The sequence below is a fragment of the Anabrus simplex genome, chromosome 2 (genome assembly GCF_040414725.1).
Source record: "Anabrus simplex isolate iqAnaSimp1 chromosome 2, ASM4041472v1, whole genome shotgun sequence".
In the NCBI taxonomy this organism is placed as follows: domain Eukaryota; kingdom Metazoa; phylum Arthropoda; class Insecta; order Orthoptera; family Tettigoniidae; genus Anabrus; species Anabrus simplex.
The window spans coordinates 374,343,715-374,367,810 of NC_090266.1; the positions used below are offsets into that span (position 1 = coordinate 374,343,715).

General features: G+C 39.0%; 1 protein-coding gene across 1 annotated transcript in view; it reads left to right on the forward strand.

Annotated features, from left to right (window-relative positions):
* Positions 1 to 3,345: 3,345 nt before the first annotated feature.
* The window catches only part of LOC136864147 (pleckstrin homology domain-containing family D member 1), a 315,900-nt gene continuing 295,149 nt past the window's right edge, over positions 3,346 to 24,096 (forward strand). The window contains exons 1-2 of the mRNA XM_067140786.2: positions 3,346 to 3,562; positions 3,735 to 3,921. Of these exons, the coding sequence (XP_066996887.2) occupies positions 3,363 to 3,562; positions 3,735 to 3,921 (387 nt within the window). The 5' untranslated portion in view covers positions 3,346 to 3,362. The remainder of the gene's footprint in view (positions 3,563 to 3,734; positions 3,922 to 24,096) is intronic.

The following is a 24,096-nucleotide window of genomic DNA, read 5'->3' on the forward strand; positions in this document are numbered from 1 at the left end:
TCACTGTTCTCCTTAATACCTCACATTCCTTATTATTACCAATCTCGCTCTTCATTCTTCTTCCTTCTACTACCTTGATCTGTCCATGCAACCCTCTTTATTCTATATTCAATTATCTCCAATGCTCTGTCAATATTATTTTCCTTCAATGCCACTTTCCACCCGTAGCTAATTAATTGTACCTCTTTTTTATAAGTTCGTCTAGTTCCCGTTTTGTATTCTCTGTCCATTTATATTTAATGTAATGTCTACCCTTCTCTAAAACGTCTTTGTATCTCCCTCCCTTATCTCCTCTATACTTCTCCCTATCCTCACCCATACTGCTGCTTGGTGCGATTCCAAAGAAATCTCTATCCTTTTTGATTTTCCCTAGCATGTCTTCCTAACTCATTACTACGTCAATAACACTTCCCCCCTGAGCCGTAATATAGGTCATTTCCCTTCTTTGTCACCCCCCCCCAGCACCCATTTAAAATGAAGGACTTTCCTACCTCGCAGAATTCGAGGAGTTTTCCACCGTAACTATTTATTTCCTTGTTTCTACTTCTTCTTCCCCTTATTATCATCTCGTCATCCCTACTGTACCTTGGCCCTCGCTCACCTATTCTGGCATTCGAATCTCAAAGTAATAATATTCCATCCTCTAATGATATTAGTTTCTAATAATAACTCTCAAAAACTGATCATTTGCATATAGGGATCCCTTGGGGTGACAGTAGGCATAAGCCATCACACCTTTTTTCTCCCCATTCTCCCTCCCACTTCTTTCAAACGACTCTCAATATTCTCAACTACGTCACTGATCCCTTCTTTAATTAACACCACTATACCCCCTTGCGATCGTCCCTTATTATGCAGTTATTTTTCTTGACTTATACCTAACTGTAAACCCCCGCCCCTAAGTTATCTCCTTTCCTATCTCTGGCCACGTTTCCAAGAGTGCCACAATGTCAAAACCTTCCAGCATATTTTTCACCTTGATATTACCTATTTTACTTAACAGACCTTTAATATTTACAAAGCCTATCTTCCAATCTAGTTATAACATACTCTCCCTTCCTTCTTTATTTTTGCTTCTCGTTACTATCTCCCTCTCTCCGTCTACCTCCATTCCTTTATACATTGACATTTTCGTGCACTCTTTCCTTTCCTTTTCCTCCATACCTTTATTTCTTCTTACCCCGCAGATCCTTTAGACTCCTACTTCTCCCTTTCATCATAGAATCTCTTCCTTTCGCGTCATCCCTCGAACCGTTACCTCCCTCCTTATGCTCTTGTCCACTAAAATCTGCATTTGATTTTTCTTGAGAAACACTCTCCAACACCACTTCCCATTCCTGTGACTTCGTAATTGATCCTACACTGCACTGATCACTTGACCCTTCGTTGGTTTTAGGTCTTACCTCATCCCCACGCTCCTCTTGATCAGCAACCTGCCTTTCATCTTGCCGTGATACTTGTTTAAGCTCCTCTTCCATAACATTCAACTTCACCACCTTCCAGACATGGCGCCATTTACCGTTAGATACAATCAACTGTTGATACCTTATATACAACCTCAGACCCTGATATCTGGCCCTCCCTATATGTTTCTTCAGAATTTTCACTCCCTTCTCTTCCCATGTCTCTCTTGGTCCAATTTTTTCCCCTTGCAAGTTACTCGCATTCCATAGTACTATTTACGCCATCATGGTAGATAACAATTTAAATTTGATTGGTCTACTCCCTTTCACTTTGCCTACCCCCTCAGCATCGTCTATGTCCAATTCGTTAAAATTAATTTTCATTTTGTTTTGGATAACGTCCGCCACTTTTTATATAATGTCTACTTTCTTCTCCCTCGCTTCTTCCTGTAGACCGTAAAAGTATACATATTTCTTCATCCTTTCCTGACTGATGGCTTCCGTCTCCTTTTTCAATATATATATCTCCTTTTCCAAGCTTTAACTTTCTCTCTCAAAGTCTCAATTTGTTTCTCATGACTTCTTACCATTTTCACTGAGTCTTCTATTTTGTTTGGAAACCATTCCTTCATATTTCTGAATTCCTTGACTTGGTCTTTTATCTTATCCTTTATCTGCTCATTAGATCCATATTCTTTAATTACTTCTCTCACCACCTCCCTAATCTTCTCCAGGTCTTCCCAGCTAATGTTGCCACTAGCAATTTGGCCGGGGTTCAACTCCACGCCCCCAATAGCCAGTAACATGGTCATTACCGCATTCACCAATAGCACCTCGTCCCTCTTTCCCTGCACTCCCCCGCCTGCAGTCCGCATCGTAGTCTTCTTGCACCTCCGCTGACAGCTCCCGATCGCCGCTGGGTACTCCTCGACTCCCACCAGATCTCTCCGCACTCGCCACTCCACACATATTACTTGCTTAAGCTGAACTGAGTGTTGAGTATGAACCACATTTTGGAAATTAGACAATCAGTGAGATGCTGTAGTGAAACTCGGCCTCCAAATGGCTGAAATTACCTTAAGTAATGCTGACTATGTCTGCAAGTGTCGCATGCCATTAATAAATTTTTTGAAGAAGTGCATTAAAGTCCTGGCCAACATTTGTGTCAAAAACTACTCAGAACGTCTGCATGACAAAAATGTCTCCAAGGATATTGCTAAAAGAATTCACAATCAACAGATGAAGAGGAGCAATACGGAGGACTTAGGAGCGAAGAGGGAGATCCTTAAGGGTCTTAAACTCAACAACATGTAAACTTACCAGGTAAACTGCTATTTACATAAGATTACTTTCTATGTTGTACCTGTTCACTCATAATAGTTTCGTTACTATTTATTTAGGGAAAGTTGTTCGTAAGAAAGAAGCCTATTGCGTGTGGTATTTTTTTACTTGTATATGTCTTAATGTCAATGTTGTGTCATTCATAATATACCGTACCTGGTGCTAAAGGAATTGATTTGACGTAACTACATGTATGTGTGTATTTATCTTAGTAGCCTCTTAGGTACTTCTTTAATGTAAGTTACATCATTTCAAATATTTTCTTCTAATTAAGTACGTTTACCATTAATCTTGAAATGAAGGTGTTCAAATACGTCAGTCTCGTATCGGTTGTTTTACACACGTAAAAGAACTCCTGCGGGACAAAATTCTGTTATCTTCGAAAAGGTGCACAGTACTTAGTAGGACATAAAACATTATTATGGATATGCGGCGGTTTATCGTTGAAAATAACTTATTACGTGCTTCCTAACCTTCATCAGTCTGCTCCATTGCGCCCACATCGTCCACCATTTTGGTTTCGATTTTGCGGTTCGATATATTGTAGTCGGTCTTGGTCATTTGAATGATATCGATAGTTGTTTTTTCCTCACGACCCTGTGACAATATGACATTTATATGTTAAGCGTGAAAATAGGTTATGGGACACCGAAATTTTTATGCTGTACCTCATGTGTTCTTCATTTATTAAAGTTTTGTTATATAATGAAAATGGGTGAACATCATGACGAGCCTTTCAGTATCTTTACTAAAGTGCAATTGGGTGGTATCTTGTACAAAAAAACCTTTGCACCTCACTCGAATAAGTGGTCTAAGAGGTAATCGTAAAGTATAATGTATAATACAGTTGTTACAGAAGTTCGTTATGATTTTATTGCATCAATTTTGTATAATTGTGCGTTACTTACTTTACATTTGAAACATGCATGTTTTTATTCTAGTATTACAAGAATATTTTATTACCAGTCTGTATTTTTGGGTGTAATACAGGTTTTTCATAGTGAAAGAAGGATTTCTGTTGTATTATCCGGAGAATGAAAAGAAGAACTTTGAAAGGAAAGGGTATTTCAATATACATCCAAAAGGAGTTATCCCTGTTGGTGGTTGCATCATTCAACCGTGTAGTGAAGCTGGACAGGAGTATGCAGTTAAAATCAGCAGTGACAGCTTTTCCATTGTAAGTAAAAGACAGTCCTCATAGGGAGAATATGTTTGTAGCTGTGTATTTGTGGTTGGTGAATTTCAGGTGCTAACTTTTCTTTAATTTCTCTTTTCTTGAGTGTTTCTTTTTCATCACTTGATATACAGATGCCAAGTTTGCAATTCAACTTTTTGGCTGCTGTACAAGTTATTTGTGAATTTGTAATGTATCTTAATTAGTTTGATTTAGCATGGCATGAGGATTCAATTTGATCTTACGTTTTGACTGCGGGTAGTTATGCTGGTTGTTGCTTTGAGTTCTGCTAATGGAGTATGTTTCCATTCGTAATGAAAATAATGCACATCTGTATTTCTTTGTATTTTCTGATTAATATTACTCATTGTATTAGATGTCTGCATGGCACTTTTACTGTAGTCTAGAAGAATTAACTGTGTCAGATCACATATACTTGCAACAGATATGATATAAGAGAGGGAGTATGGTTTTGTTGTGCTTCTGATAGATTTTTTTTTCACATCTTATGAGCTTTATGTGAACCTGTTATACTAGCTGTCTCATGAGAGATTGTGACTGTTTTGTAGCACAGATTATTATTAGAAATCTTTGTGGATGGGAAACAGTGCAAAGACTCAAATTGGAACCAAGTACATTTTGGTTATTAGCCCTATATATATTCATGTTTGTAGTAGATAAACTGTATAGGATTTGGACGAGTGGCATAGGATAAAAATTTAAAAACGCTACAAAACTCTTGGATGACTATTGTTTGAGCTGAGTAGTGGACCTTTGGACCTCTAAAAGATTTAGCTAACTGAACTGTTTGTATTCAGAGTTGGTTATATTCTGTAAAAGCTGATTTGAATTGAAATTTGTAAAACAGGCTAGTTCGTTTAAATTCATTCGCTTCTGTTTTACAACGTGCAATTGCAATATCTTACGCTGCTTTGTGCAGTAGCCAAATAAGTCTGAACACATCCAAATAGGGAGGTGTATAGGTTAATGTATACCAAACGTACATTGCCTTGTAAGTTAATAACTTAATGCAAGGGTACCCATACCCCAGGGCAAGGTGGGGCCGCTGCTCCCCCCTAGCTCTCAGGGAAAGGCCAAAATCTAGTGTAGTCAGGTGTTTTCCTTTCAAGAAAATGATTTAAAAGTCATTATTACGGAGAAGCGGTAGTACGGCCCCCCACCAACAGGCAGGGGATTCCGTGGGTTATTCTACCGCAGAATACAAGTTGCCATTTATCTTCCAAAATGTTAAAAACACTATGTACCCCCAGGTCTGCCCCCCCCCCCCACTACAAACTGTCGTATGGGCGCCCATGACTTAATGCACACAACCCTAGGTACAGTACTAATAAAGCTGTTAACAACTTTATATATGTATTTTAATAATTAGTTTCCTCAAGTTTCCTTAAGATATTCATTGGTTGATCTCTTTTGCACATTATCTGATAACTTCGACTACTACACCATTGTCATTTGAATAGTTATCCAAATCCTCGCTGTTTGAAAAATAATGAGGCTATAACCTATTTCAGATAAGTGAAAGTCTGAGTATTAGGGTGTATTTTAAAAGCATACATGTTCTGAAGCTGTAATAAAGTATATCTACCGTCCATGTGTGTATGTCTCTGTGTAGGTCTAAAATTGAAAATGGAGTGTCCCACTTGCTACCAAACCCGATATTCCCTCAATAATTGTAGTAACAGTGAAGATAATGAAATCCACCATTTGCATCGAGATAGCATTGAACCATATTGTGGAAAGTCCTTGCATGTACACTTGCTGTCACTGCCTGAATCTCTTCGACATGTTTAGAGGACCTCCTGCAGGATCGTCCAGTAAAGTCCCCTTGGTTTCCGATTTCTTTGTCAAGGTCCAAATGGTGGACTTGCTCTGTGGTTTTCTTCCTAGAAATTGCTATTGACATGAGTTTATTGACCCTGTTTTCCAGTAACTGCGGTCAATAAACACTCGCTCCTCTTGATTATAACGATCCATTTTTCCACCTATCCTGCACCAACATTCTCAAACAACTGCCAACTGTATGGTCTTGTGTAAGGATCTCAACCAAATGGCAGAGAGAACAACAGAGAGGCAGGCTTGCAGCAACCAAGCTGGCTGGCAGCTACTCCATGTTTCAGTAGTTAGGCGCTAGAATGTATTCTTGTTCAAACCAGGCATTAGACACATTTCTCTCTTACAGAACATACCGTATTCTTGTTCAAATTTCATTGCAAGATCTTTATTTGCATTGACATTATTGAGGAAACGGTAGGTTCAGTGGGGAGTGAGTACTCTGTGTAATCTTGTCAAGTAAATGTTGGTGTCTGATACTCTGTTGAGGGTAGTCGAAAACAACGTGAACTGGGTACCGGTATATGAGTGTTGGTCACCCTGATAAATAATTTGAGAAATATAATTTGATAAATAGAAATTAAATATTTATTCCACCTGATTGATACTACGAGTATATATTTATTGCCTTAAGCAATTTAAGTTGATTGCTTGCAATAATTTGATATCTCGTGCCATTGTCATTTTTAGACAGTGGTGGAAGGTGGATTTTTAAAGTGGGGATAAAAAGCTTTTGAGCTTATTATCTTGTCTACGATCACAGGCCGTGAAAGCATCAATCTAGACATAGTAATAGTTTGTTCAAATTAGGCTGTTACTTGTTCTGAATAGTGAACTGAAATAGATAGGATCTAATCTAATTTGGTTTGTTTTCTTTACATGCAGAAATGTAGAATATCCGTACAATCAGTACTTTTATCTTCAGTTGGATTCTACAAACGAAAGCCTTATTTATGAGTGTACTGCCTTGTTTATTCACTTAAAAACCATGCAAGAATTATCTGCGGCTGTGGCTGATTGAATAAGACTGGGGCTCTCCCGGAGATATGTTCTAGCAGTGATTGAAATTTAAAACAGTTAACATATCATTCACTATGTAGATCCTTTGTTTCTCCTTACTGCACATGTTTGTTTAAAACTCTTTTATGTGACATAGCAAAAGAATGCAAATGCTGCTTCTGGAGTGGAAGGATCAGTTGGCAGTTGGTACATTTGCTTAGTGGTTTAATTCATCTTATTTATAATAATAATAATAATAATAATAATAATAATAATAAATACTGATCTGCATTTAGGGCAGTTGCCCAGGTGGCAGATTAATAATAATAGACCTAACATTGTGTGAAGTTTTCAGTTTGTGAATTTGTCCCCAAATTTTCTCTTGCAGATTAACCCACTAATGCCCACCGTATGATATATCATACGCAAAACATGCTTTCCAAATTGCGTTATATCTAAGTCACCGTGACTGTTTTGCAATTTTTAAAGGTATCATTTAGCGCATCAGGGACGCAAATAATGTTTCCTAGCTAATGGCATTGTTGTGTTCCTCCTGTTACAATGATAGTTGGCAAGAAAGTGCAGGTAGCGTAGCAGGCTGACAAAAATAACGCACCGGTGAGTATTTATAATTATTGTGGAATTGAGCTATGAAAAATTAATCATATTTCAGTATATTTGTTACGGGAATAGTATGAGGATTTGACCTAGTATGATAGTCACTATCTTCACTGATTGAGATGGCATTCAAAAACAAATATCTTTTAACGTATGAAATATCATACGCTGGGCATTCGCAAGATGAAATTTTTCAATTTCAGATAAAACACAATAACAGATGGGGAGGCCATTCTGAACATTCTGGACAGCTTAGAAAATGGTGATTGTGATAATGACCCATTTTCAGAAGCAGATGAAATATGATTAGTGCTTACGGGAGCTGTTGATGGCAATGACAGTGATCAAGACGATGGGCCTAGTGATGATGATGATGATGATGATTTGTGCTACAGCTTGGGATGTAGGGAAGGGTGTACTTAGACAGGAAATCGAGGTCAGAGGGTAAAGAAAACTGTGTGGTTTAGAAGAGTGACTCGATATATGCATTTTTGAAAATTCAGAGAGTATTTACTGCAGCTGATGAGAATCAAGTACCACTACAGAAGGCTCCTACAATTACAGAATCCATTGATGTATCTTCCAAATGGAATAAATTCAGGAATCCACAAAAGAAAGTAAGGAAAGTAAGAAATTGGATAAACAAGGAGCATAAGAAGTCAGTGAAGTTTACAGAGAGATGTGCCAGAACCATCATGCGTTCAAGAGTGGAGTGTCAGTAAGTTCACTCCAGTGCTTTGTTCAGTTCCATATGATGAAGTGATTACTAAATGGTGATGGAGAGAATCATGAAAACAAACAATACAATGTTTTCTTTGGTTACTGTTACTAATAAGTTTCTTTTGTATTACAAAAACAACAGTAGGCTTCAAAGTTCGCGTCAGATCATGCTAAAACATCATATGATAGGTGGGAAGTAATGACTTTCCCCACGAGTATTCCTTGCCCTAGAGGGTACTGAATTATTTAAATTCCATCTATAAGATCAGTATTCTGTTTCTAGTTCTAATTTATGTTGCAATAAATTATTTTTGTTCTTAGTAAATCATAACTATATTTGGTGTAATATGTTACCCCCTACTGCCCAGCGTATGATATATCATACGCCAAAAAAAATGGCCCTTAAAATTGAAATATTCAGATGTTTTAAGTATTCTTGCTTCAAGGATTGGTTATAGATGTAATGTTGAAAAAAGTACAAGAAAACTCGAACAAAATATTTTCTGGGCATTAATGGGTTAATGAGAAGAGGACAGATGGTGTATTACCACTTAAGTGAGCATTTCATTATCTATTGACTAGGTCTCTTTTGTTCTCTTGGCTTCTTTCAGTGGACTGGCTGGGAGAGGACTAATACGAAGTAATAGTTAGAAAGTAAGTTGGCGTATTGTTTTGTTACTACTAGTGGAACCGACCTACAAACTGGATTATTTACTCTTTCAGTAGAAAGCAAGAAGATGGCAATGTTAGGAATTTTTCGGTGTAGGTACTGCATCAGAGAGAGAAGTACTTGACTGGCTGTATGGATGTTGTTATTTGGCCTCCAAGCTTGAGGTTGTGGGATTGAATCCTGGTGCAGTTTGTTCGCATTTAAGTGTCTTTAAATGCCAGGGAGCTATATCAGTAGATTTGCTTGTATGATTAAAAAAATATTCTTCGTAAGTAAATTCGGGTACTCTGGCATCTGTTACAATCTATAGATACCTAGCATGACTGTACTAAATATGTCTTCTTCCTTTATTTGGATTTGTATTGTTCTTGATGGATTATTCCTTTCTTTTATCATTTAGTAGTATTAAATCGTGGAACCAGTTGAGACTTATGGAGGTTTGCAGTAAAGTTATAAAAATTGCAGAGAAGGAAAGGAAATGATACATGAAAAGAACACAACATGATGAATGGGTCCAGGAAATGCAGGCAACAAAGAGAAAATAATGCTCCCAGGATGTTGTATAGTGCACGAACCTTTTCTTGAGTCCTGAGCTCCATAGTGCTGAATGGGAACTAGGGCTCAAGAAAAGGTTCACGTACTACACTTGATTTGTGAAATATGTGATTGAATCACAAATTGGCTGTAATATAGAAATAATTGTTTGATATTTGTATACCTGTACATTTTATAGTGATATTAATGCATGATGTAAGCAAAGCCGTCGCTGTACAGGCCATGGAAGCCCTTGGGAGGAGTAGAAGGTAAAAGCTTCCCCTTTTCATAACCTCAGCACTAATAAGTGGAATAGAGTGGTTAGCTCCATGCCCAGCCACCTTTGCTCCCAGGAGATAACCTGGTACTCATTTTTGGTCCAGGCTGGGTGAACCTCAGAGCCATATGCCATTCCAGAAGCAGAAATCTTGTTTCTTAAATTTTTCAACTTCCTGAAGGGGAATCAAACCCATGTCCTTCCGAGTGAACCGAGCATGCTTTTACTACTTTGGCTGAGCAGCTCGTATTAATGTAGTTATGTTAATGTTTTATGCATAAACTGGAGATCACAGATATAAAGATGGTAATATTTGTGGCTGATACAATTAGGTGGGAGCAGTAGTAGGAGGATAAAGTACAAGAAAGATGGTGATAGTGGGGATGATTGTAGTTTCACAGGGCAAAATAACAGAATTATCAGCCCCAAGCTAAATTAGGACTAGATATGCTAGGCCTATATGTTACCATGCAAATAAACTAGCTGTGGTGGTGAGGTCATATTTTGACGGAAGGAGACTAATAGACTGCGCTGTTCAGGGCTAGGTAATAATAATAATAATGTTATTTTCTTTACGTCCCACTAACTACTTTTACGGTTTTGGGAGATGCCGAGGTGCTGGAATTTAGTCCTGCAGGAGTTCCTTTATATGCCAGTAAATCTACCGACACAAGGCTGTCGTATTTGAGCACCTTCAAATACCAGCGGACTGAGCCAGGATTGAACCTGTCAAGTTGGGGTCAGAAGGTCAGCGCCTCAACTGTGTGAGCCACTCAGCCTGGCAGTTAGGTAATCAAGTAACCCAGGAGATGATAGATTTCTTAATGACTCCAAACTAAGAGAAATGGAAAGGCCAGAGTCCTAACTGCAAGTAGAGGATTATGGAGGTAATTTATTTGTTTGTGGAGTCTTACAGATTGAGTTCTGAATGGCAGAGTGATCTCTAAAATGAAACCAAACTCAGTTGAGTTACGTGGAATTGTTATGCGGTTGATTGTCATTTAAGAGTTTTGAAATGCTAGAAAACTATATTCAGATTTACTAGTGTATTAAACAACGCTGTAAGATAAAACTCAGTTAAGGGGGAACCCCACTGAGATAATGGACCAAACATGACAAAAGAACATAAATTAGATTTTGCAGCACATGATATTACCCATTTCTTCTTCTTCTTCAATGTTCAACCATTTTTAAAGGTCCTACAGAGACCTTTAAAACACACATGCACATCTCCTTAACTCTTTAACCGCCAACGTCCGATTGATCGGACATTCGAGGTTCAGTCTAAAAATGCCAACGTCCGATTGATCGGACATTCCGGAAAATGTCTTTTCCAAGTTATTTATTCATTTTAATAATGTATAATACATGTTTTGGACTAGTATTGGATTAAATAAGGCTATATACAAGTTTAGTTGAGGAACTTGCTGTTAAGTGTCTTGGTGACCAGGCGGCAATTCAGCTCCTGTAGGCGGGCAACGCACCCCTTACTCTTTTACCAAAAAAAAAAAAAAAAAGAATGCAACTGTTCCGTATGCAGAAATATTAGTACTAGTCAAGGTGGTAAATGGAAAAAGACCAGATACATTTGTAAACAGTGTAAGAAGGGCGTACACCCCTTGTGCCTCCCTAAGCACATTTGCTGGAACACGTCATAAACATGTGTAAATATTAGTAAATAGTTCCTTGAATCATATTTTTAAGGCAAAATGTGAATTTTTGTGTGTTAAGTTTGTGTGAAATAGACATTAGTAATATTTCTGTTTTACTTAAAACGAACCAGTAACTGCAGCATTTGCATATTATGTGAGATTAGAAAATTCCACGTTAATGTAATAATAATAATAATAATATTGTAACCTAAATATTGTACATAAAGGTCTATTCTTTTATATGTGGCATGGGAAACACCACCACCTCTAAAATAATGCAGTTTTTGGTAGTAAAAAAAAAATTCTTAATGTTTTTTGAGTGGTTCATGTTTGTGGGTTACTGTAGTCACGTCCTAGTTCGTGAACCATGGGCAACGGCTGAATGGCCTAGTAAGTGGTCCTGAGAGTCGGGATACCAGTTGCTGTGGAATGGGAGTGGGCGTCTCGGACATATTCTGAGTCATGGCCTTCCTTGTGCTCAGGCGGCTAGGACTATACAATTCACCAGTGGTCCATAACCCGTTAGAGGAGAGATCCTCACTTGGACTACGTGCAAGTAGGGTAGCATCCTGCTTCATGAATTTACCAAACTCAGAACATTTTAAGCAAGCCTCGGACCTGTGGGAGTAACGGAGTCCCATTCCCATTTGACAGGCGAGGGACTTCTTGGAAACAACTTGGCGAATGAAATGGAATTTGATGGGGAGCTATCAATATTAATGGGGCTTATGGGAGAAAGAAAGTAGAACTGGCTGAGTCAGCAAAGAGGATGCATCTGGATGTGCTAGGTGTAAGTGATATTCGGGTAAGGGGAGATAACGAGGAAGAGATAGGAGATTATAAAGTGTACTTGACGGGTGTTAGAAAGGGAAGGGCAGAGTCTGGGGTATGGCTGTTTATCAGGAATACCATTGCATGCAACATAGTTTCTGTTAGACACGTAAATGAGCGAATGATGTGGGTAGATTTGTCAGTTGGAGGAATTAGGACAAGAATTGTGTCCGTCTATTCACCATGTGAGGGTGCAGATGAGGATGAAGTTGACAAGTTTTATGAAGCATTGAGTGACATCGTGGTCAGGGTCAACAGCAAGGATAGAATAGTGCTAATGGGCGATTTCAATGCGAGAGTTGGGAATAGAACTGAAGGATATGAAAGGGTGATTGGTAAATATAGGGAAGATATGGAAGCAAATGGGAATGGGAAGCGTTTGCTGGACTTCTGTGTACGAATACATTCTTCAAGCATAAGGCTATACACCGCTACACATGGGAGGCTAGGGGTACCAGATCCATAATAGACTATATCTTAACAGACTTCGAATTCAGGAAATCTGTTAGGAATGTAGAAGTTTTTCGCAGATTTTTCGATGATACAGACCACTATCTGATCTGTAGTGAACTAAGTATCTCTAGGCCTAGGATACAGAAAGTAAAATCTGTCTGCAAACGAATAAGGGTAGAAAATCTCCAGGACGAGGAAATTAGACAGAAGTACATGGATATGATTAGTGAGAAGTTTCGAACAGTAGACAGTAAGCAGGTTCAGGATATAGAAAGTGAATGGGTGGCATACAGGGATGCTGTAGTAGGAACAGCAAGGGAATGCCTAGGAACAACTGTGTGTAAAGATGGGAAAAGGCAAACATCTTGGTGGAATGATGAAGTGAGAACAGCCTGTAAACGTAAAAAGAAGGCTCATCAGAAATGGCTCCAAACAAGGGCCGAGGCAGACAAGGATTTGTACGTAGATGAAAGAAACAGAGTGAAACAAATAGTTGTTGAATCCAAAAAGAAATCGTGGGAAGATTTTGGTCATAACCTGGAATGACTAGGTCAAGCAGCAGGGAAACCTTTCTGGACAGTAATAAAGAATCTTAGGAAGGGAAGGGGAAAAGGAAATGAACAGTGTTTTGAGTAATTCAGGTGAACTCATAATAGATCCCAGGGAATCACTGGAGAGGTGGTGGGAATATTTTGAACATCTTCTCAATGTAAAAGGAAATCATCCTGGTGGTGTTGCAAACAGCCAAGCTCATGGGGAGGAGGAAAATGATGTTGGTGAAATTATGCTTGAGGAAGTGGAAAGGATGGTAAATAAACTCCATTTTCATAAGGCAGCAGGAATAGATGAAATTAGACCTGAAATGGTGAAGTATAGTGGGAAGGCAGAGATGAAATGGCTTCATAGAGTAGTAAAATTAACGTGGAGTGTTGGTAAGGTACCTTCAGATTGGACAAAAGCAGTAATTGCACCTATCTATAAGCAAGGGAACCGGAAGGATTGCAACAACTATCGAGGTATCTCATCGATTAGCATACCAGGCAAATTATTTACTGGCATCTTGGAAGCGAGGGTGCGATCAGTCGTTGAGAGGAAGTTGGATGAAAACCAGTGTGGTTTCAGACCACAGAGAGGCTGTCAGGATCAGATTTTCAGTATGTGCCAGGTAATTGAAAAATGCTACAAGAAGAATAGGCAGTTGTGTTTGTGTTTCGTTGATCTAGAGAAAGCATATGACAGGGTACGTATTCAACAGAATTGAATGTCAGATTGGTGATACAAAGCTAGAACAGGTCGATAATTTCTAGTATTTTGGTCGTGTGTTCTCCCAGGTTGGTAATATAGCAATTGAGATTGAATCAAGGTGTAGTAAAGCTAATGCAGTGAGCTCGCAGTTGCGATCAGCAGTATTCTGTAAGAAGGAAGTCAGCTCCCAGACAAAACTATCTTTACATCGGTCTGTTTTCAGACCAACTTTGCTTTACGGGAGCGAAAGCTGGGTGGACTCAGGATATCTTATTCATAAGTTAGAAGTAACAGACATGAAAGTAGCAAGAATGATTGCTGGTACAAACAGGTGGGAACAATGGCAGGAGGGTACTCGGAATGAGGAGATAAAGGCTAGTTTAGGAATGAACTCGATGGATGAAGCTGTACGCATAAACCGGCTTCGGTGGTGTGGTCATGTGAGGCGAATGGGGGAGGATAGGTTACCTATGAGATTAATGGACTCTGCTATGGAGGGTAAGAGAAGTAGAGGTAGACCAAGACGACGATGGTTAGACTAAGTTTCTAACGATTTAAAGAGGTGTAGAACTAAATGAGGCCTCAACACTAGATGCAAATCGAGGATTGTGGTGACGTTTAGTAAATTCTCAGAGGCTTGCAGACTGAATACTGAAAGTCATAACAGTCTATAATGATAATGTATGTATTATCTGCACACTTTATCTTGGTGCATTTGTGTACGGGGGTGAGGAGTAAGGAGGGAGCTGTCCCGGTATCGATAGTGCTGCCTGGTGCTGCCAACTGAATGAAAATGAAATCTGAATTGAATCGAGAATATGATCGATCAATATGAAATTTCTAAACCGTTATCATCTTAAGCCAACAACTATGTCACATGCTCATTATATAACATTATAAAACATTTCTCGATGCAAATCTTGTTGCTAGCATGAATTCTATACTTTGGCTTTGTTGTGTAAACAACAACAGTACTAGTACGTAAAGTGTACGCCAGATGTCGCACAACGATGCTTAAGCGATTCATAGTTTGTGTTTCAAAGGTTGCCAGTACGAATCTCGAAGATCGCCGAGGTCGACCAATTGAGCACTAGGGTGTAAATGCACCAAGATAAAGTGTGCGGGTAATATGTATGTATGTTTTTTGATCATGAAATACTTTTTTCTTTTCAAAGAAGGAAAAAAAATATTTATTTGAATTATCACTTCATAAAGTAAAAATTTATAAAATAAAGGTGCATTAATTTACATCAATAAAATACCCGAAGCATTACCTTCAGAACAAAAAAAAATGCCCATCCAATTTACATGAATTGAACAGAAATTATTACAAATAATTTACTGCACGGTAAAAAGAGCTCATTAGGCCTTGGCGGTATAGGACATGGACACCACGTATGAGGCTGGCGGTCAAAAGGTTAACTGGGCATTCCCAATTCAGCTTTCAGTTTTTCTCAAATAAGTAACTTCAAGAATTCACAGTGCTTCAGATAGACCATTTTTAATGTGATTAGCTTCAAACATTGCACATTGTTCATAATTTATAGTTTCCGTTTATACAATGGTTGTTAACTTTCAGAAATACCTGTGCTGTTGTATTCCTTGTTGTATTCTCAGTCGTATGGCCCTGAGGTTCACCCAGCCTGCACCGAAGGAATATACTGCTTATATACAGTATACACAGTCAATAAGTTACATGGAAAATCCAACAGATCTTTAGATGCAGTGTCACCTATTACCAAAAAAGAATGTTGTTAAATATACAGACATACATTTTTATTTAATAACAAACATTATACTGGTACTACAAATTATACATTTGAACTTTAAACCTGAAAACAAAAAATTGATGATCCTGGAGCATTTAAATAAAACTCCCGGAGCATTTAAATAAAACTTTTAATGTAAATCAAATTTTGAGTATTTCTTATTTTAAACTATATTAACTGCATCACCAAATTTGGTGTAAATCAGGCAAGAATTATCAAAGATAGTAAATTCAAAACCCCTTCAAAACCAAAGTTTCAACCAAGACCTTCTTATTCATTCTTTTCTGTATTTTCATCTACACTGCATTAAAGGGATTGTGCATGAAATAATTTGTATGCTACTATGTGTGGGATTTTTTTTTTTTTTGCATCGGCATGTTCTTACTTACATAGCCATTTGGCTGCAATAAAACTATTACTATTAACAAATTTTGTGTCATTCTCATGTGTTTTGTTAATTACAAATCAGAACAGTTGATTACCTTTGGACATGAATTTATATGAAACATTTTTCACTTGAGTGAAATTCAAATATAAGGAATGAATGTCATATCTGGCTGCTGTTGGTTGAGTTTGAGGAAGACCTAACATACTACTCAGTGGAAATGTAAACTGTAGTTTTATCTTTCAAATTATTGGTGCAATAATGTTCATTTATCCAGTCACTTTTCCAAATCTCACATTTGTTGTGAAAGATAGGGTAATTCTTTCTTCAGATAAATATCATCATTAAGAACTATATGCAAATGGTTGCTTGTTGAGGGCTGTAAGTTACCAGTATCAGAAACTGGTTTCCAGGACTAATCATGGTTATAATTGTTAAGAAAATGTGGAATCAAGTTTGTAATTAATTCATTTTCTTTTCTTTTCTCTTCATTCATTCATCCATCCATCATCATCATCATCATCATCCATTTAAATTGTTCATCTCCTGCCAGGTTGGGATGTTTATGGCACCTTTCCATTTTCCTCTGTTCAAACCCCATTGTTCCATCCTAACTGTGTTCCAAACCAGGCTTTTTTTTAATAATGCTATTCTTGATCATTTTCAGTCATCTTAGTCTGGGTCTCCTTCTGTATGGGTCTCCATCTGCTTCAGCATCCTTCCCTCTTCCATCTCCTTAACATGTCCAAACCATCTAAGATTATCGCTCTCTATTCTGTCGTAAGGCTTTTCCACTCCAGTTTCTTGATGTCCTCATTTCTTACTCTGTACTTTCTTGTCTTTCTTATCATACTACTTAAAAATTTCATTTCTCTGCCCTGGATTTTATTCTACTGTGTTTTTGTCAGTGACCAGATCTCTGCTGCATATGTCAGTATTGGTCAATAGCACATCTTTTACATCACCTCTTTTTGTACTTCGTTGGTACTTCCTTCCTCCACACCAGGTTTCTCATTCAGGTGGAATGCATTTCTGTTTTGAATCCTTTTGGTGATCCTCCATGTCCAGCCCTGTATCCTGTATCAGTTTGCCTCTCAAGTACTTGAAGCTCTCCACTGTTTCAAGGTTTTGTCACTTTATTTTTACAATCCCTTCTCTTTCTCCTCTAATCAGCACCATTGTCTTACTCTTATCCACACTGATTTTCATTCCATCATTTTCAGTAATCTCACTCAACATGTCATGTTACCCTTGTACATCCTCTCTGTTCGCTCCCCACATAATCAGTATGATGAATAACAGTGGTGACTGGACATTTCCTATGTCATAGCCCAGTTTCATTCCAAAACTACTCTCTCCTCCCCACATGTCATGACACTGCTGCAACAGTTCGTTTTGTTGCAATTTGCTTTACGTCACACCGGTACAGAGAGGTCTTACTGCGACAATGGGATAGGAAAGGCCTAGGAGTGGGAAGGAAGTGGCCGTGGTCTTAATTATGGTACAGTCTCAGTATTTGCCTGGTGTGAAAATGGAAAACCACAGATAACAATCTTCAGGGCTGCCGAACGTGGAGTTCGAACCCACTATCTCTCGAATGCATGATACCTGTGTGACCCAAACTGCACAGTCACTTGCTCGGTGCAACATTTTTTTGTATATTGCATGTGTATATTCTATAGTTTTCCAAATCCTTCCTCTTGCATTGGTTTCCATACCTTTACTCGGGGTACACTATCATAAGCTTTCTCTGGATAAAAGGGTCATCACTCATCACCATATTTCTCCCATATTCCCAATGTATTTTCCATTTACTGCCTCATACTGAAGTTGGGGTCTAGTGTTGACTTTCTATTTTGAAAGCCATATTTCTCTTCTTGTAATTATCCTACCTTTCAATTCATTCTCGTTTCTAGTTCCCTTCCACGAACCTGCTACACAGGCGTAGCAGGAGGACAGGTGATACTCCCACGTGGCGCGTCCCAGGTGGTGGATAGGGGGGTCCTAACCGGCTTGCCGGCGGACTCGAGGGAAATAAATTACCTCTCGCAGACCAAACACACTAACCCCTATGGGTGGGGGAGGCAGACGAATTATACACCGGGCCGATGACCTTCGATGTTAGGCCCCTTAAAACAACAAGCATCATCATCAGCAGAATAATACACCCACGGTATCCCCTGCCTGTCATGAGAGGCGACTAAAAGGGGCGACCAAGGGATGATTGTATTAGAACTATGAAACTACTTGTGATTAGTACCACCACGCGGAGAACACCAAGGGTTGCTTTCACTTGCACGTAGTACCACTATGTTAGGTACCAAATAGGTTTGTGATTAGTAGCACACAGGAGCACCGTGCGGTCGGCTTTTGCAGTACCTGTGATTAGTACCACCATACGAGCAGGACCATGGAATGATAGCTACCATGGTTCTGCCTTGCCTATGATTAGTACCCATTATATGAGGAACACCACGGGATAGGGGAAGGTCCCTTTGGTTAGTAATCTTATGTGATGAACACCATAGGGTTGCGTTGCCTGTAAATGGTGCCGCAATGTGAGAAAAACCATAGGTCTGTATTATATGTCGAATTTCATAACCTGTGAGTAGTACCATAATGTGTGGAATACTGCAAGTCTCTGCTACTTTTGATTAGTACTGCAACATGACAAATACCATGGTTCTACTTTCTTAGTGATAAGTACCGTTATGAGGGGCCGATAACTTGGATTTTGGACCCCCTTATACTGCAAGCATCCTCGATTCAGTATTATGCTCTAGCAGCAGTCCCTTGGTCAGTAATCCTATTGTTTTTCCATCAGTTTCTACGAATGTAAGGTATTGCGGGTGGCATACACTGATTGTTTTAAATTCATATCCATCCATTCATTCTTCATCCTCATGTTTTGAATTTTGGTCAGTGGAGAATTTTGGGCTTTTAATTTTCATTCCATTTCGTCTTATTTCGTACCATTAGGGGCCAATGACCTCGATGTTAGGCCCCTTTAAACAACAAGCATCATCATCATCATCATCCAGTTCCCTTTCAAATATTTTTGCTACGTGAGGTAGCGTGTGATTCCTCAATAATTATCCCAAATCTTTTTGTCCTGTCTTAAATATAGATACTATTGTTCCTTTATCTAGTCATTTGGTACTGATTTTTCTTTCCAAGTACATCTAAATAGCCTGTACAGCCATCGTAGACCAGCTGGTCGTGCTGCTTTTATCATTTTTACACATAGTTCTTCCAGTCCTGCTGCTTTTCCTACTTTCATTCATTTGACAGCTGTTTCCAGCTCTTCTATTTTGATTTCACTGTTGGATTCTGTCTCCTAGCCTCCGTGGCTCAGGTGGCAGCATGCCGGCCTCCCATCGCTGGATAACGTGGTTCAAATCCCAGTCACTCCATGTGAAATTTGTGCTGGACAAAGCAGAGGCGGGACAGATTTTTCTCTGGGTACTCCGGTTTTCCCTAACATATTTCATTTCAGCAACACTCTCCATTAACATTTCATATATCAGTCATTTATTATTGCCCTAGAGGAGTGCGACAGGCTTTGGCAGCCAGCCCATTTCCTATCCTCGGCGCTAGATAGGGGCTTCATTCATTCCATTCCTTACCCAGTCGAATGACCGGAAACAGGCTGTGGATTTTCAGTGCTGTCTCCTCTTATTCTTTCTCTCTCATCTTGTCAACTATCCTTCTCACATTCAGGAGTTCATCATAGTAATCCTTCCATGTTTTCTTTATCTCTTCTGATTGTGGTGTTCTTTCCTTTTTTCCCCTTTCACTTACTTTCTGACCGGGTGCACGGCTGTGAGCTTGCATCCGGGAGATAGTAGGTTCGAATCCCACTATTGGCAGCCCTGAAAATGGTTTTCCGTGGTTTCCCATTTTCACACCAGGCAAATGCTGGGGCTGTACCTTAATTAAGGCCACGACCGCTTCTTCCAACTCCTAGGCCTTTGCCATTCCTTCGTCGCCATAAGACCTATCTGTGTCGGTGCGACGTAAAGCCCATAGCAAAAAAAACTTACTTTGTGTGGACTTTTTCTCTTTCTTACTAGCCCATATAGCATCCTTTTAACACTATACACATACTCTTCAAAGCCCATATAGCATCCTTTTAACACTATACACATCCTCTTCAAAGCCCATATAGCATCCTTTTAACACTATACACATCCTCTTCAAAGCCCATATAGCATCCTTTTAACACTATACACAGCCTCTTCCAAATCTCATGTAAATCCTTCCCAGCTTTTCTTCCCTTACTTTCTTGCACTTTTTTTTATTAATTTCCTGATAATTCTAATTTCTTCCATTTTATCACTATTCCATCATTGCTAAGTTTTCTTATTTTCCACTGCTTCCTTTACCCCCCTCTCATGCCACTGTGGGGTCTCATCTTTCCTTCAGGTATTCTGCCACAAGCACTCTCTGCACAGTTTACAAATGTCTTCATAAACATGTCATTTCACTTCCACACTCTCCAGCTCATTTCTGGATAAGTGTTGTTTCACATTTTATTGGAATTTTCCTTTTACTTCCATTTCTTTTAATTTCCATACCTTTATTTTCTTCTCTTATTTCTTTCATTTTCACTATTTTTCCTCATTTCATTTTTGCTACCACTAATCTATGGTCTCCATCAAAGGCTACTTCTGGTAAGGCTGTTACATCTAACGACTGTCTACGATTTGGTCTTTCCATTGAGAAGTAGTCAGTTACTTTCCTTGTCAGTCCTTTCCCCATCCATATCTTGTAATCTGTCTACTATTCTTCTTCCTTAACCAGAAATTGCCCACACTTAACCCATTTCTCAGACAAAAATCCACAAACCTCTCTCTTTATTCTCCTTTCCATCTCCAAAAGGTCCAGTTACCGCTTCCATTCCTTTTCTGTCGCATCCCACCATTACATTAAAGTAAAACATTTACAAATCCCCTCCCCCATCCCTGCTTTCCCCTCTCTCTTTCTCTCTCTCGGGTCCAGTTACCATTTCCATTCCTCTTCTGTCTCATATTGCTTTAAAGTCTCCCGTGACAGACACGCCAACATCCTTTATTTCTCTCTCCAGTGTCTCAAGGAATTTATCCATATCTTCATGTTTGCATCCAGTCTAGGGTGTATACACTTGGATGAAATCCTTTACTCCATAGGTGGGCAATGAGAGAGCCCACTCCTTGAGCTGACAGCATGAGCGGAGAAGGAGCCGAAAGCAACTAACTTCTAATAGTTTATGCTGTAAAGACTAGATGGCAACATAATTGATCCGTTATTGGAAATTATGAATTTTCCAGCTAACTCAACCTTGGTTAACAGTGTTTCGCCCCATTATGCCAATTTGGGCTTCTCAGTTGGTAACTAGCACACCTACCAAGATGCATGGCTAGTGTATGTAGTGGAGGCCACTGCATAGGCTATTTGGAGCTTCAGGCAGTGCCAGTGCACTAAGAGAAACCTGGTCCCTTTTACAAAAATTGATGCTTCTTGGATCATCATATGATATAGATTTTTATTCTCATAGGAAACTTGAAATATTTGTCCTGAATGAGTAAATTTACAATTCCAATATAATTGGTTCATTATTGAATATTTTGTAAAGGAGACCAAATCTCTCATAGTGCACTGGTAATGCCTGAGGCTCCAAGTAGCCTGTGCAATGGCCTTCAATGCATGCACTAGCCATGTGTCTTGGTAGGTGTGCTAGTTACCAACTGATGAGCCCAGATTGGCACACTAGGGCGAAACACTGTCAACCAAGGATAAGATTGCTGGAAAAATAATAATTTCCAATAATGCACCAATTATATTGGAATTATTATATGGGGAAGGGTGGAAGGATATGGAAGGAAAGGGGTAGCAAAATTCAGGTATGGGTCTGCCCTGGACTTAAGAAGCACTTCAGGCACAATTTCAGAACTTCTCATTGTATGAAAAGTGGTAGAAAAAGGTATTCTATTGATGACTTGAACACTGTACATGGGTATAGTGAGACAGTTACTATGTTATTTGCATGTACTTTTATGCTTCTCCATTTGTGTGGGCTGAGATTTGAAAATGAGTTCTGTATACAGCGAAAGCTATTTCTTTTGTTCCAGTGATCATGTCATGCAAATTAACAGCTAGCAGCAAGTCAGCTCACCTCTGCTGTACGTGCCATCCCAACCTAATAAATTCTAATTAGCAAGAGTATCAAGGCGGAAATGACTTGCTAGTATAGTCAGAAATAAATGTTTCTTTGAAGAAATGACCGCTTCACAGAATATACTGAAAACGTTCTCCATTAGCTGCCAAGCAGATGTTGTACCATGAAAATAAATTTGAATATCATGCTGTTGATTATACTTCTGATGGCTGGAACACCTCTTTTAAATGCTACTTCCAGTTCCACTAATTTTGTGGACTTTATTTTTAAGCTACTGCCCAAATAAGAATTGCAGAGGATGAGGTCTGGGTTTAGAGCTGCTCATACCCTACACCCATTCTGTTACCAAATACAGCAGTTATTGTGTCTAATGAATTTTGAGCAGTCTTGTTGAAAAAATCCCAGAATCTTCCATTGTCTGATAGCTGAGAAAAAAATTAGTTCAAAATAAGTTTAATGCACCTTGCAGAATTTTTAATTTCCCAAAATGAAAATTGGTCCAACTATTTATTTCAGAGGTATTGCACATCATACGCCAACATTTGGAAGATACAGCAAATGTGCCTCTTACTTTGTGAATTTGCATGCGCTGTATGTGATAACAGGTGGTTCTGAAATGCTGTCCTGTACAAATTGGAAGAACTAATTACAGCAAACAATTTGCATTTCTGAATCTCTAGGACCTAAAGCTGGGTGCGAGCGAGTTTTGTGAGACTATAGGTTTAGAATCTTAATTGCATTTCTCATTGATGAACATAACACATGTTGCAAAAGTTTTCTCAAAGACTTTCTTTGACTGAGCTCGATAGCTGCAGTCGTTTTAAGTGCGGCCAGTATCCAGTATTCGGGAGATAGTAGGTTCGAACCCCACTGTCGGCAGCCCTGAAAATTGTTTTCCATGGTTTCCCATTTTCACACCAGGCAGGTATCTTAATTAAGGCCACGACCACTTTCTTCCCACTCCTAGCCCTTTCCTGTCCCATCGTTGCCGTAAGACCTATCTGTGTCGTGCGACGTAAAGCAACTAGCAAAAGACTTCCTTTGTTACTGTAATACTCATGCCCTAAAATCCTCAACTTCACGTGATATGCCTTTTTTTAACCAACCCAGTAGACTTGAATTTTGTCACCAGTCTATGTTCTTTTAATATCAAAGGATTTTTGAACTAACTCCTGGCTAGACTCCTTGTGACAGATACTAACAGGTTTAATTTTAATAAAACTACTATGTATGAAAGCTCTTAGTTCTGTAGTATTGTACATGTAGGGCATAATAGCCAAGTGGCGTGGTCACTGGGGTTTTATCAAGGCAGCCAAGATTGAATCCTGGTCAGTGCATGTGGGACTTTTGAAATATAAAGTCACACCTCAGTGGCCCTGATTCCAAGTAAAATTCTAGATCCTGTGGCTATGATCAAGATATCCAATCACATAAAACTACAGTTTTTTTTAATTTTTCTGTTGTAAGTAAATCCTGTAGCCATCATAATCAAGTTTGGATCTGAACTAAAAATTGGCCAGCTGTCTGGGTGAATTGCTTGTTGACATACTTGAAGGCAAACAAATGATGAGATGATGATGATGGTTATGATAGTTGTTTTAAGAGGCCAGGCATCTAGGTCATTGGCCACTCAAATTGCTGTCCCTGTAGGAGGGTGTGATAGCTGAGTGCATAAGTCACTAGCTTCTCACCCAGGTTTTGGTGGTTTGAATCCTGCCCAATGCACGTAGGATTTTTAAAATGTTAAGTCATTCCTCCGAGGCTCAGATTCCATTTAAATCTGGGGCCCCGTGGCTATGATCACGATATCAGTAGTCACGTTAAAACTACAAGCTTGCTTGTTTGCTTTCCATGTAGAAGGCTGGACAGTACAGGTATCCCTCACTTTACGTGATTAATTTGTCCCGAGTAATCGTCGCGTAATACGAAAACTCATAAAGTGAATGTATTGTAATATGGGTTAGATAGGAGATAAGGACTATTTCAAGGAAAAAATAAAAAGCCTATGAGTTTTAAA